The 15,417-nt window shown below is 35.5% G+C and overlaps 1 protein-coding gene across 1 annotated transcript in view; it reads left to right on the plus strand.

The window, feature by feature from the left end:
- lmx1ba (LIM homeobox transcription factor 1, beta a) overlaps window positions 1-13,591 on the plus strand; it is a 61,188-nt gene extending 47,597 nt beyond the window's left edge. Inside the window, exons 3-8 of the mRNA XM_082171146.1 lie at window positions 5,755-5,987; window positions 6,063-6,241; window positions 9,516-9,593; window positions 10,573-10,639; window positions 10,748-10,912; window positions 12,474-13,591. Of these exons, the coding sequence (XP_082027272.1) occupies window positions 5,755-5,987; window positions 6,063-6,241; window positions 9,516-9,593; window positions 10,573-10,639; window positions 10,748-10,912; window positions 12,474-12,631 (880 nt within the window). The 3' untranslated portion in view covers window positions 12,632-13,591. The remainder of the gene's footprint in view (window positions 1-5,754; window positions 5,988-6,062; window positions 6,242-9,515; window positions 9,594-10,572; window positions 10,640-10,747; window positions 10,913-12,473) is intronic.
- Window positions 13,592-15,417: the final 1,826 nt, after the last annotated feature.

A 15,417-nucleotide genomic window follows, 5' to 3' on the forward strand; every position in this document is an offset into this window, starting at 1 on the left:
TTTGCACAGGAAAGAAGGGGGGAAAAAATAGGTTATAGGTAACATTATTATTGTATATAACACAATGTCTATGGTTTCTTTACATATATTATGTTATATAATACCAATAATAATTTTTATAAAAAATGTTATATACATTTTATTCATATAACTAATTAACTTTAATATTAATTTTATTTTAACATTATTATATTTATGAAAATTCAGCACATTCTATCACTGCTTTGATGCAAAAACATCTTTCTCATTATTTTAACATGTTTTTTAAGTTCAGTAAGCAATGTATTATTATAATTATTTAATTTAAACAGTTAATTTTCCTGCACTATGATGATGATTTTTTTTTTTTTTTTTTTTTTTTGCATTCGGCTTAATTTTCTACATGCAAATTATTATTTCTCTTTCATTATTTTTGTGTTTTTATTGTGGGTGGATATAATAGCAGATTTTGTGAGAGTCATCCAAATCTATTTTTAATGCTCCTTTTTCAAAGATATCCTGCCATGCTTTCTTTCCGCTCGTCTGTGTTTGCGTTTCGATCTGTAATGGTGAATTTAGCATGTCTATGGGCGATCTGAATGTTAATATCAGTTGAGCCGTGAGTGATGAGCTTGTATCATTGGGGCAGGAGTTTACTGTGAGGCCCTGGACAAACACACGCTTCATTTACTACAGCGATTACCACCCGCGCTGAACACACACCTCTTAACTTCAGTCTCATCAGACACGTTTAGTGCTAATTCACACAGCCACAGTAGTCAAATGAAAGCATAGCAATTAGTCTACGTGATCAATTGTGTCATATTGGGGTGCTTGTTGTGATCATTTAGGTCTATTAAAACACAAATAAGTGCTTCTAATTGAATAAATCTGTCAAACCCAATCATTTTCACGTAGCTTGTTGTAATTTTACAGAACATTTTATATTTGATAACGGTAACACTTTACTTTACAGTGTCCTTGTTACACATGTTACATGTAGTTACTGTAGCAATAACTATAAATTATGCATAATTACATGCAACTAAGCCTAAACCAAACCGTAACCCTATAGTAAGTACATGTAGTTCATTATTATTATGAATTATTATTATTATTATTACCTTGAAATGCAATGTAAGTCGCTTTGGATAAGAGCGTCTGCCAAATGCATAAATGTAAATGTATTATTACTCAGTACTTAAATGTATAAATACTCTGTAACATGAACACCTTAAAATAAATTGTAACCTTGATAACTTGTTCTTTATTATGCAATGCATGATCTTCGCTGACACTATCGGATGAGAACAGAATCTGAACTGAATGAAGACACTAGTGTTTTCTGTAGAGCTGCTTTACAGCTAGAATTAAATTTGTTTCAGAATTGATGAACTTTTCAACATTAATAGTGCTATTTTCCTGTTATATTAATGTGAAGCTGCTTTGAAACATTCTCTAGGCCTGTTGTATAAAGTTCTATATATTTTTTTTTTTTTTTTTTAAAGGTCATTCAAGTGTTTTAAGTTAAGTAAATTGTTATTGAACCTCGAGTCCCACTTCCGACACTCGATGCATCTGAGACCTTTCGAATTTTATAGAGGCGAGTGGATGTGGCTTATACGCTTTGATAGGGTCAGAGTGTAGTTAAATGTGGTGTGTGTGTGTGTGTGTGTGTGTGTGTGTGTGTGTGTGTGTGTGGACTACAGGGTATTTTCCATACAGTACCTTCAGAGGAAAGCGCCAGGGTTTAATGACATCTTTAGTCCTTTTGTAGTGCACATGCATCTGTGCTGTATGGATGTGGAAGAGGCGGTTGGAAAAATCAAACGTGCACACACACACACACACACACACACACACACACACACACACACACACACACACACACACACACACACACACACACACACACACACACACACACACACACACACACACACACACACACACATTGAGAGGTCTGCGAGTCCATAATGCCATCAAAAGGCAATGTAAAAAGATTGGTTAAAAAGGATATAATTACTTTGAAATGACGTACCAGTTACAAGTAAATGCATGTGTCGGTACACTGATTCCTCAGGTGCCTTATATATGAAAGTCTCAATATGAAATCAAACCTTTCCATGAAATTCTGAGCTGCATTTTGCATCTCTATACTTTTACAATTGCTTACGCAAAAGTTGATGCATAAACTTTGTTGAGCACATTTATTGTACCTCTGCGTATCAGTGTATATCGTGTCACCCCGTACTGAATCCTACATGATGTCTTCTTGTTTCAAAAGCACCTAAAGCGGATCTGAAGAGATGTTGTTGTAAGTAATCTCTAGTCTTAAGCTCTCTCTCTCTCTCGGTCGGGCTGGTGTTTGGTGTTTGGAGAGATGTTTGGTGGTTTTCCATAAGCCCGTTCAGACGTGTCTGCTCTCAACAACTTTGGTGGCGGCAAACGAGGGATAAATTATTGTTTGTGTTTGTTACATTTCTGATCTATAGCAAACAAATACAGAGAGAAGGATAAATAAAATCCCCCCTCACACATACAAACATCAATATCACATTCACACATTGAAGATCACAGATCTGAAGGCTTTTCTAAGCATGACTGACTGAGCGTGAAGACTTTCACTTCTTAAGGTTGTCCTTAATGGTATTAAAGAGGGATTAGTTTCAACAACTGCACAGTGTCAATCAAAACAAGTTCTTTCTTATGGTACTTTCTCTCTCTAACACACACACACACACACACACTTAGACATAAAAGAGACCAAAAAACGGTTACACTTTATTTCAAAGGTCCACTTTAGACATTTTACTAACTATAAGTAACTTTGCAATGTCAACTTATTCTACTAACTCGAACCCCTAACCTAACCTAACAGTCTACTAATACTCTAATGAGAGTTAATCACATGTTGCAAATTTACTTATAGTTAGTAGAATGTCTAGAGTGGACCTTTGAAATAAAGTGTAACCCAAAACTCTTCTTTTAGTTAATTTCCACAATACTTGTCTTGAGTCAAACAATCACTAGTACCATTACTCATAGTTAGTATAACTAATGTAAAACTTCAGAGTGTAACTCATCCTGCCGCGTTTTTGTGGTTTGAAGTCGTAAGGGATTTGTACATGTGGATTCTTGTCTTGGGAACATTCCGTTTTATAATTTTGTAAACATAATGTCAATGTTACTTTTAAATGTTCTGAACATTCTGAAACACTTTTGAATGTTCTGAACATTCTGAAACACTTTTGAATGTTCTGAACATTCTGGAACACTTTTGAATGTTCTGAACATTCTGGAACACTTTTGAATGTTCTGAACATTCTGAAACACTTTTGAATGTTCTGAACATTCTGAAACAAGTAGCAACATTTAAAAACCATTAGACGAACGTCCAACTGAAATGTTTCCGGTGGGGGAAAAACTGATGCATAAATAACATTTTGAGAACATTGTTTAAGACCGGATAAGACTGAACGAACGTTCTGCTAACGTTACTTGAAGAGTCGCACTGATGCAAGTGTCACTCATGGCTGTTCTGACAAAGACTCGGGACAAAGCCGGCGCTGTGGTCCTGTCAACAAAAGACAGAGAAAGGGACAGGATTAGTTCTCAAGCACAATAGAAGAAAGGGAGATCTCCAGAAGGATCATGGGAATTACAGACACCAGCATAATGGGAAGTGACAGACAGAGGAAGAAGGGAAACATGCGCGATTATTAAACATTAGCAGAAGATGGAGAAAGAAGAGGTTTGGGGGAAAGGATTGAACATATTGTACGTTGTAGAAAATGGTATTGCTGAAAGGTTGCTCATTCAGGCTCAATGGAATCATACAATTATCGACTTTTTCTCTGCTTTCTTTGCTTCTTGTGGGAGAAATAAAATACATGAATTGCACATTTCAAACACATGTTGCAAATTTACTTATAGTTAGAAGAATGTCTAAAGTGGACCATTGAAATATAGTGTAACCCAAAAATCTTCTTTTAGTTTATTTCCACATTACTTGTCTTGAGTCAAACAATCACTAGTACCATTACTCATGGTTAGTTTTACTAATGTAAACTTGTTCTTAACATTTATTATTATTATCAATGTCGATAACAGTTGTTCTGCTTCATATTTTTGTGGAAACCTTGACACATTTCTTTCAGTATTCTTTGATGAATAGAAAGTTCAAAAGAACTACTTTAAATAGATATATTTTGTAACATTATAAATGTCTTTTTGTCCATAATGAATAAAAGTAGGCTAATTTCTTTTTAAAAAAGGACCCCAAAGGTATAGTGTATATACAAATGAGACAAATATGTCATACAATAAGCTATAAAAGAAATGTGTAAATGTGTTTAAGTGGAGATCTTTAACTTTTGATGTTAGTTTCTGTGATCTTTGAGCACAGTTTGAGATCTCGTCTGAAAGCTTGCGAGACCGCCGTCTTTTCATCAGGAGAAACATCTTCAGTGAGGTCTCCTTCAATGCCGTCTGTGAGAAACAGTGGAGATATTAAAGAGATCTCATCTGTGATTTGTCCTTCCTGTGGGTCCTTCTCTGAATATTGACTCCTCTGTAAAACTCTTTTGTGCCGTCTCACCTCATGATACCATCATATCTCGAGGCTTATTAAAAATCTCTTTCAAAGTCATAATCATGTGCGCGGCGGCACCGCTGGGGCGTCCGGTGTCAGTCACGCATTGATCTGTGCGCTTGTGATATTTATGGATGAACTTTATTGGTGTGGGAGAAGACACCGCTCTGAGGGAAGATATGCTTAATGCTTCAGAATTATTGAGCTTTGCAGCGGATTTCACGTCAGGGGGTTTGAGTATTAACCAAAGGAATGAGTCACTCTTGTGCTTTGCTGTTTCACATTGTACTTCAAATAATTAAGACTAGAGATCCTGCTGTGTAGCCTACAATATGTCATGTTCAAATCGGGTTTTTGCAATAGTGTTTTGACCATAATTCACTTAAAATCAGTGCTACTTTACACTGCCATTCAAAAGTTTGGGGTCAGTAAGATTTTGAAGGTTTTTGAATAAAGTCTCTTCTAAGACTGCATTGATTTGATAATAAATATTGTAAAATTGTGATATATTATTACTATTTAAAATAACTGTTTTCTATGTGAATATATTGTAAAAAGTAATTTATTCCTGTGATTTAAAGCTGGATTTTCAGCATCATTACTCCAGTCTTCAGTGTCACATGATCCTTCAGAAATCATTCTAATATGATGATTTGATGCTCAAGAAACATTTGAAATGTTGAAAACAATTGTGCATCTTGATATTTTTATAGAAACCACAATTGTTTTTCTAGTATTCTTTGATGAATATAAAGTTTGAAAGAACGGCATATATTTGAAATAGAAATCTTTTGTAACATTATAAATGTCTTTACTGTCACATTTAATAAATGCAGTGCATCCTTTCTTTATACAAGTATTCATTTCTTTCAAAAAAAGAAATCTTACAAATTGAACGGTAGTGTATATTTGGAAAAAATCTGTTTTGCAGCAAAAAAATTATGTGAATCATTTTAAACATTTAAAATAAAAACAAATGCAATGCATTAAACTTGATTTATGGAAAATTAACTATTATACTATTTGCTAATATTATTTGTCTTGGCCTTGGTTACATCAGCAAAAATGTTAGTCATTTCAGAGTAAAAATAAATAAATATGAATTTTAAAGAAATAATTCCTCAGCGCTAATAAATTGTGCACCATGAACGTGTTTTTAATTTGTTGTTTCCCCTCTTTAGGTTGTTCGCGACCAAATGCAGCGGCTGTCTGGAGAAGATCGCTCCCACCGAGTTCGTGATGCGTGCACTGGAAAGTGTGTATCATCTGAACTGCTTCTGCTGCTGTGTGTGTGAGCGGCAGCTGTGTAAAGGAGACGAGTTCGTCCTGAAGGAGGGACAGCTGCTGTGTAAGAGCGACTACGAGAGAGAGAAGGACTTGCTGCGCTCCGTCAGCCCGGAGATGTCCGACTCCGGTGAGAACACAACTCTAGCCTCTCCTCTCGTCTGCTCTCCGAAGAGAGATGATGTTAAACTGTGTGTTTCTGCAGATAAAAGTGAGGATGAAGATGTGGATGTGAAGCAGGAGAAAGGAGCAGGAGGACAGGGTAAAGGCAGCGATGATGGCAAAGACCCGCGCAGACCCAAGAGACCTCGCACTATTCTCACCACACAGCAGCGGCGCGCGTTCAAGGCCTCCTTCGAGGTCTCCTCCAAACCATGCAGAAAGGTGAGACCTTCTTCACAAGACCTTCACAAGCTCAAAGAATCCCTAAACCAAAATTAAACGAATATTCAGTTCAATTCACATTTATTTGTATAGCGCTTTCCACATTACACATCGTTTTAAAGCAGCTTTACAGAATAGCATGAGTCCACACTACAATTTAGTAATTTATTACTTTCTAAGTTATGCATTTAAGAAGTGTACAGTTACACTTTATTTTAAGGTGTCCATATTACAGTGTAATTCTACATTTAATAACTGAGTAATAATAATTAACTACATGTACTTACTATAGGATTAGGGTTTGGTTTAGGGTTAGTTGCATGTAATTATGCATAATTTATTGTTACTACTACAGTAATTACATGTAATGTGTAACAAGGACACTGTAAAATAAAGTGTTACCAAATGTACATATACAAAATCACACTTAGCTAAAAATGTATTCATTTAAACTGTGTAATACTTTAAGGCAGAAACAATGAGCTCATTGAAGTAATGAATACTTGTTTGTTAACAAATGATTATGACATTTAGAAATATGTAGCATTGGTGCATGTTGATTCAGAGTTTGCGTCTTCTGAAGTCTTCATAATATTTATATTTCTTGAATGTGCAACATGTCTTTAGCTACTTTAAAGTGTATAGTGAATATTACCTTTCATGCACTGACTGTGAATGTGAAAGGCCTGCAAAGTTTTAAAGATCAAAGATAAATGAAGTTATTGTCTCCTAAAAGAAAGGAGTGATTTGATTTGATTTATTAAAAAAAAAAGTAGTGAAATATACACTCATTTGTCAAGGATAACACAATAAATAAATAAAAACATATTTCCATTTGCGCTCCTTGATGTAAAGCACAAACTTCCCTCATAGTGACAGGTTACTTTGGCATTGCATACTATTATAAATGCAAAGCTACAATACATTTCCACATTTGCAAACTTTACAATCACAATTAATTAAACATCCACACAATACACTGATACAAATTCATCACTAACAACCCATCTAATAACCAACTTTTAACATTCGCATTAAAACCAAACTTATTAGAAATACTTTTGATATCCAGAGACAGCGAATTCGCCCTCAAACACTGCAGTTGTAGCTGAGATTGGAAGAGTTTGGTTCGTATTGTCGACATGTAGAGAAGACGCTGTTTTCTTCAAAAGGATGACGACTAGGGTTCGAACTCATACTGTAAAATTAACGACATCATTACTGTTTGTATCACTGAAGCCTCTGGATCTGATATTCAGATATGATTATGGGAGTTTGGTTTCTGACACGCGCTGTAAGCGGTTGACCAATCACAGCAGACTGAGCCGACTGACCAGAAGGGGGGAGGAGTTTAGAGAGACTGAGGGCCCTATCTTACACCCGGCGCAATGCAGCGGCAAGCGCGACGCAAGTGTGTTTTGCTAGTTTCAGCCCGACGCAGTTATCATTTTCACGTCCTGCGCCACGTTGTTTAAATAGCAAATGCATTTGCGCTCATTTGTGCGCCCATGGGCGGCTGGTCTGAGAACGAGGTGTGTTCTGGCGCATTGTTGGCGTGTTGTTATTTTGAGGCAACTGAAATAGACTGAGCCATTGACCGACTGAAACCTGGTCTAACGTCAATGCCGCAATATATATTTTTGGGTTATTTAAAGAGCGTGTTAGTAATGTGCGCCTATAGGCGGGTCAGCAACGCGCGTACACTCTGCTTATTACACACACAGGGACGCAGAGACAAACATGCCAAATATTTAAAATAAAAGGATTACAATGTAAAAGATTATTATTGTGTACATAAAGACATGATGGAGTCCGGCTTGTCCCGTAGATGTTCTGCTTGCACACTTTTACCTCGCGCACGAGCAGATCTGTTTGCGCTCTGGAGACGCGTTCGGCCTTTCCACTATCAAATTCCGTCATGTAAATAGCGAATCCGCCATGGCACGAGTGCAACTGGCATTTAAAGGGAATGGGAGAGAAGACTCTGATTGGTTTAACACACGTAAATCCCAAAACACACCCGTTACTCATTATGAGAATAGGGACAACCCTTTTAGAACATGCGCCGGGAGCGCCGACCATTTTTCCCATCGTTAAACTATAAAGTGGATTCGGACACGACCTAAACGACCACGACCTGGATTCGGAAACCTATTGTAGGAGACTCCAAAACAAAATTAGTAACCTTTGAAAACGTCATAATAGGGGCACACAGCATGTCAATGGACCGTCTATTCGGTTGTTAAGTCGTGACGTAACCACTCTCCGATAATACTCTTTCCGGGTCCAAAGTCCAGGTCCTCTCTACCTACCTACCGCTTTCGCTAGTGTTTTGGTTATTATTGAGTGTTTTTACAATGCCGCAGTGCTGTGTCCCGTGTCCCGAGCTAACTCACTTCAACCTCGTAAATCTTCTTTTTCATTGATGCCTGGACTCTACCCTTAATTATGCCACCTGAGTGATGAGCTACACTAACCACTCTGTTGGTGTTAAAGGAATTTAAACCCTTTTTGACCGCCAAGGGTGCCTCACTAAGAAGGACGTGATCGTAAATAAATTTACAGGTTCCACCATTGTTATTTCTGGACGAGAGGAGCGCTTGGACCCGGAAAAGGCTAAACGTGTCGTGTGACGTCAGACTTAACAATCGGATTGGCTTCAACAATATTATTATTACAATATCATTGATCTGTGTGCAGTGACACTATTATATGAGAACTGAACTGAGCTGGACGATGACTGTTTTCTCCATAGCGGCTGTATACAGTATATAAATGAACTAAATTAATAAAATTTTTACCACAAAACTGAACCATCACTGAGGTTTTACTTATGCTGGACTATGACACTATTTTCTTCTAGATCTGTTGTACAGCAGAAACAAACTTTGTTGCATTATTTTCCTGTTATCTCTGTAAAGCTCCTTTGAAACAATCTATATTGTAAAAAGTGCTATAGACTTGACTTGCTATTGCATAATGCATATTATTTGTCACTTTTGGATAAAAGTGTCCGCTAAATGAACAATGTAAATATTTCATACACAAATGGCAAATGCTGAGGGATCAGACTTGCAAACAATTTTCACTCAGAAATTGCAGTAAATTTCACAAATAATTACAAAGAAATTGCAAGTAACACATTGAATATAGAAAGACTGAAAGGTATTTTCTTATAAAACGTACTCCAAAAACTTTGGTTTTTATTTACAACTTTGAAATTTTTTTACAGTGTATACGAGACTTTGATGTTCATTGCTGTTGGTTATTTCAGGTTCGAGAGACTCTGGCGGCTGAGACCGGTCTGAGCGTTCGAGTCGTCCAGGTGTGGTTTCAGAACCAAAGAGCAAAGGTGAGCACAGCCTAGATCACAGCTTTTCAGTCTCTTCATGCAGTGGGCAACCAATTTTTACATTTTTATTTTTTACATTTTATGAAAATGAACACTAAAAATATAAAAATATGAATTAATATTTTAAAAATATTTAAAATCTTAATCAAAACTCTCTATAGTACTGTACTGTAATTTATTATTTATTTAAACACATTTTTAAATTAAATCCTTTTATAATTTTTTATTTTAATCAAAATATTTATTTATTATTTATTTATTTACATATTTATTTTATTATTTATTTATTCTTACATTTTGTTATACTTCAGTTTAAGTTTAATCCCTCAAATTACTAACTGAAATAAAAAATCAATTAAACCTAAAGGGCAATTCCACGCAAAACTGTCACATCCATAACGCCAACACAATGCCATGGTATTTAGTTGGCGTTATGGATGTGACAGTTTTGCGTGGAATTGCCCTAAATATTAATATTGTTTTTTAATTATGTGAAAACTGAAAAAATAATAGCTACTTTCAAAATATTAATAAAAACTTGCTATATTACTGTACTGTTAAGTAGATGTATTATTTATTTATTTATTTATTTGCTTGTTTATTTATCTATTATTTTAATCAAATTATGTATCTATTTATTTATTTATTTATTTATATCTTATCTTTTATGATTTATTTATTTTTAAATTTGTCACATTTTAGTTTAAGTCAAATCACTAAAATTACTAACGGGAAATATAATAAATAAAAACTAAATATTAATATTTAGAAAACAACTATTAAAAATGACAAAAGCTGAAAAATGAAAGTGTAAAAATAACAGGTAATTCAAAATGTTAATAAAAACTCTAATAATAGGCTATATAAATAATACTAAAATAACAGTGCCTAGGTGTCCCCGAACCCCAGGCCTAAGTCTTCAATATAGCTGATGTTAAAAAATGATTGAGTGTTTGTATGTTCCTCTTTTTCGGCTCAGATGAAGAAGTTAGCGCGCCGACAACAGCAGCAACAAGAGCAGCAAAACTCTCAGAGGATCGGACAAGGTACGAGACTCCCAACACACACGCTTTCACGACATATGCTGTTCCTCTGCAGGGTTTAACATCTGCTCTATGTGTTCAGTAACTCAACTCATGGTGTGTTTTCTGCAGATGTGATCTCCAGCCGAATGGAGAATCTGATGAACTCATACACGCCTCTGGCTCCGCCTCCACAACATCAGCTAGTGTCCATGGAGGCGAACGGATACAGCACAGACCCGTTCCAGCAAGGCCTCACTCCTCCACAGATGCCCGGAGACCACATGAACCCATACGGTGAGCAACAAACACGTCTCCGGAGTGATGTTACCGAAGCAAAACACACGTCCCGTCGCGTCTTTGGAATGATATTGACCAGAAGCGGCCGCTAATGCCACGTATGGGCCCAGTAAAAATAAATGTGCCATTAAACTGTCTTCAACCTTATGTAACAGTGTCAATTAGTTTTTGAAAAGCCTATAAAATTACACTATAAAATTACATGCAGCCCTCCTGAGAAAGTGAGCGTGAATCTGCTGCCTTCATACGCACTCCATCACATATTGATAAGTGTGTTTTGTCCTGCTGTGAGCTGACGCAAATGAGTAGTTTATATGCACTGTTATATAACACTTTATAGCCAATTAAAGCAGCTGAGAGTCTCAGTTCTACTCTTGTGTAATCATATTTCTATGGCTTATGGTAAACTGTGTCCATGAGGATCAGAAGCTTCTGTTCAATGACTTCACCATATTTGTCTATTAGCTGTACTTGCTAAAGCTTAGAGATCGAGTAATAATGCATTTTTACAGCCAATGACAATTATGTTTAAGGTTAAATAGTTAAAACTGATATCCAGAATTGATCTTTAAATAGTGCTGTCAAATAGATTAATCACATATAAAATAAAAGCTTGTTTATATAATACATTTGTGTTAATTATATACACACACACACACACACACACACACACACACACACACATATATATATATATATATATATATTTACTTTTAAATTGGTTGCAATTAATCGATTTAACAGCATTATTTTACATTTTTCATGAACAATTATTAGTGCCATTATATAAAGAGTATGGAAAATATTCTCACGTGAGAATTAATGTCTGTAAAATAATAAAAGTAAAATTTTGCCTGTGAAGATCCACCAAATTGTGGTATTTATCTGTTGAACTTATGACCAAGTAAAAAAGTGTGAATATTGGTGACGAAATATTGTTCAAACGAATTATATCTGTCTCTGATCACTGTTATTACTGTATTGTTATACTTTCATTAGTTTAGAAGTTGGAGGTTGGTAAGATTTTGTTTTTTGTTTTTTGAGAAAAATATTTCAGCAAGGATGCATTAAAATGATAAAAAGTGACAGTAAAAACCAATTTTAAAGAAATGCTGTTCTGTTGAACTTTCTATTAATCAAAGCATCCTGGATAAAAAGTATCATGGTTTCCACAAAAATATTAAGCAGCAAAACTGTTTCAACATTTATAATAATTGTTGAGCATCAAATCATCATATTAGAATGATTTCTGAAGGATCATGTGACACTGAAGACTGGAGTAATGATGCTGGAAATTCAGCTTTGATCACAGGAATATATTACATTTCACAATATATTACAATAGAAACAAGTTTTTTTATATTGTAATAATATTTCAAATTTTTTACTGTATTTTTGATCAATTAAATGCAGCTTTGGTGAGCAGAAGAGACTTGTTTCAAAAACATGATCAAATCTCACTGACCCCAAACTTTGGAAGAACAAACACCACTCACAAATGCAAAGATCTGGTTTATGTTTTCAGTACGTATCCCTAATGAAGTTTGCTCTTGTTTAGGAAACGACTCGATCTTCCACGACATTGACAGCGACACGTCTCTGACCAGCCTGAGCGACTGCTTTCTGGCCGCGTCAGACGCCGGGTCCCTGCAGACCCGTGTGGGAAACCCCATCGACCGCCTGTACTCCATGCAGAGCTCCTACTTCGCCTCCTGAAACCAGATCATGCTGAGACTAAACACACACACACACACACACACACGCACACGCTCGCCAGCCTCACGAACACCAACAAACCTTCGCTGTACTGCCAGCTCCAAGACGAGAACACACAACCAGACAGCTCATGCTACTGGTCTGGGTTTTGCTGGAGACGTGCTGAGGAGGTCTTGAATCGAGCAGGTTCAGAGCTGTGCTGGCCAAGCGTATGTGCGACACTGAAGATGAGACTCGAAGGCTTTGTTGGAAAAGAAAATCAAAAACCAAATATTTTCAGAGGAGCTACAGGACATTTATACAGCCGTATACCGGGGTGAACAAAACACGTTTAGACCATAAATAGAAGAAAAAGTGGGAGATGCTTACATTGCAATAATGTTCCTTTGTTTTCAAACCATAGATTAGGGTTTGCGAGAGAATATGGATTTCAGATGTTTTGAAAGAAACTCAAGCCGAGACAGCTGTGTGTTGATGAAGACGACTAGATATTTATTACGTACATGTGCCAAGTAAACCTGCAGAGCTTTATTTAAAACAAATTGTGTTAGAGTAAGTACCATAAACCTCTTTATGTAGTGTTACTGTTGATGTTTAAAGATGTATATGTTTATTTCGCTGTGCTATTTATTTGTCATTTGCATTCTCGGACGTTGTAGAGGATGCATTTTTGCTCAAACCTGCTAAAATTACCAAAGTTTGTTGGTACTAAAAATAAATAGATAAATAAATACAAAAAATCTTTTAACTTATTTTCTTTTCTTTTTTTTTTGTACATTTCACACATCATTTCTGGGCCTCAAAATGTACTTTAATTTTGCATTTGAGAAACATTAACAAAGAACGTGAAATGAAAAGAGTGTCTGTAAGGGAAGATGTCTGTATAAGAACGTTTAAATGGGGTTCTATATTGAACTACGGTTCTTGACTCAATTTTAAAGAACTCTTTATGACAAAAAGGTTCTATACGGTATAAGGAGAAATGTCTTAAATGCATTATTTATTCATTTTCTAATGATAAAGTATGTGGATAAAGCAATTGCGTTTACATCACACAATTCTTTTTTTTCCCTCAGAATTACGTGATATGAAGTCAGAATTGTGAGTTACAGTGATGTGAATAAGTTTAGACACCCATGCTAAAGTTGACTAAAAAGAGGAATAAAAAATTGGTGTCCTTAAAGGTTGGATTTTTCCTAATTTTTTAAATTAAGGCATTAAGATCAATTTCCAAAAGATGAATTTTTATTCCTCTTTTTAGGCAACTTTAGCATGGGTGTCCATACTTATTCACATCACTGTATAAAGTCAGAATTGCATGATATAAAATCGTAATTGTGAGTTATAAATTGCATGTTATAAAATCAGAAATGCGTGATAAAAATTCACAGTTGTGTGTTATAAAATCTAAATTGCATGATCTAAAGACGCAATTTTGAAAAAAATTCACAATTTGTGAGAACAAGCTTCCATAGTACGAGCTGCTTATTTCAGAAATTTCAATCAAAAAATTTATTAAAACTAAATCCATAAAATAATCCCATGATGGAACCCCTAAAAGCATATGAATGAGCCATTTAAAGTATAGAATCTCTCTTCTCAGAGTTTTCTCTCTGTTGTCTGATTAACGTATAACAGTAAAGCAGCCTCTGTTCATCAGGTTTACACGTCTCAAGAGATCCACATGAACAACACTGCTGAACTTTGACCCCTGAGAGCCCCCATGTGGCCTTCAGCACCGCTCGTCCTGCTCGCTTTTCAGTCTTTACGAGGCGCTCATGCAGAGTGTGTTCGGGATGTTCAACCTCTGGGCTTCTTCCAACACACATTATCTCATTATAACAAATTATCATAATTTAGAGTTATATGAAATTAGAAGAAATGTGGTCTCAGAATATTTGACACTGATTCTTGATTATTTTATTTATATTTTTTTTTAATAGGACAATGCATGTTAATAAATACATAAAAATGTAAACATGCTTTTTTTTTTGAATGATTTACATCTGCAAATGGGACAAACCAGGCTACAGAATTGAAAACATAAAAGTTTGTGTACCAACAAATTATTTAAGATACATTTTTCAAACATTTTCAGAGATATTTAAGTATGCCAGAAGCAAAATCAGATGCAAAAAAAAAAAGAGTGTACTGTAAAGTCAAATATTAATTATAAATATTGCTTAAGAAAGAATTGAGAATAACGGTTTTATGTAGTTGACAAAAACATTTTAAATAACAATGTCTAGGACAGAAAACAATATATAAAATGCACCTGTTTTGTTAATGATGGATGTTTATAAACTGCATCTGATCTTGACCTAAAACACAAAAGTTTGCCTTTCCTTTATTGCATGAGCCATGTAACTCATGTAACAAGCTGTTTCCGTGGAGCTTAATTTGGCAAATATTACAGTTCCTATTTCAATATGACAGTGACGCACAACTTTGATCTTTTTGTGCAATTATTGTAAATTATATAAGGCAATATTTACCCTTCACCCAGCCAATATCTCCCTCAGTTTTTCTGTCTCAGCGTGACGGGAATAACCCAATTAGTCACGCTTGGTTTAAGGCAAACAAGCATGTCATTGACTAATGAACTATCATTTACAGACTGCTTTAAACAAAGAGTGTACACATTCACGCTGAGCTTTACATGCATTCAGCTGGAAATTACAGTACAAGACAGATGTCATTGTGTTTTCCACTTCAGCGAACACAACAACAGGTCATACGCAGGCCAGACTGGGATTTGTGAATGTCAGGTTCTTGATTTAGGCGAT

This window comes from Leuciscus leuciscus (genome assembly GCF_965113295.1).
Source record: "Leuciscus leuciscus genome assembly, chromosome: 5".
NCBI lineage: Eukaryota > Metazoa > Chordata > Actinopteri > Cypriniformes > Leuciscidae > Leuciscus > Leuciscus leuciscus.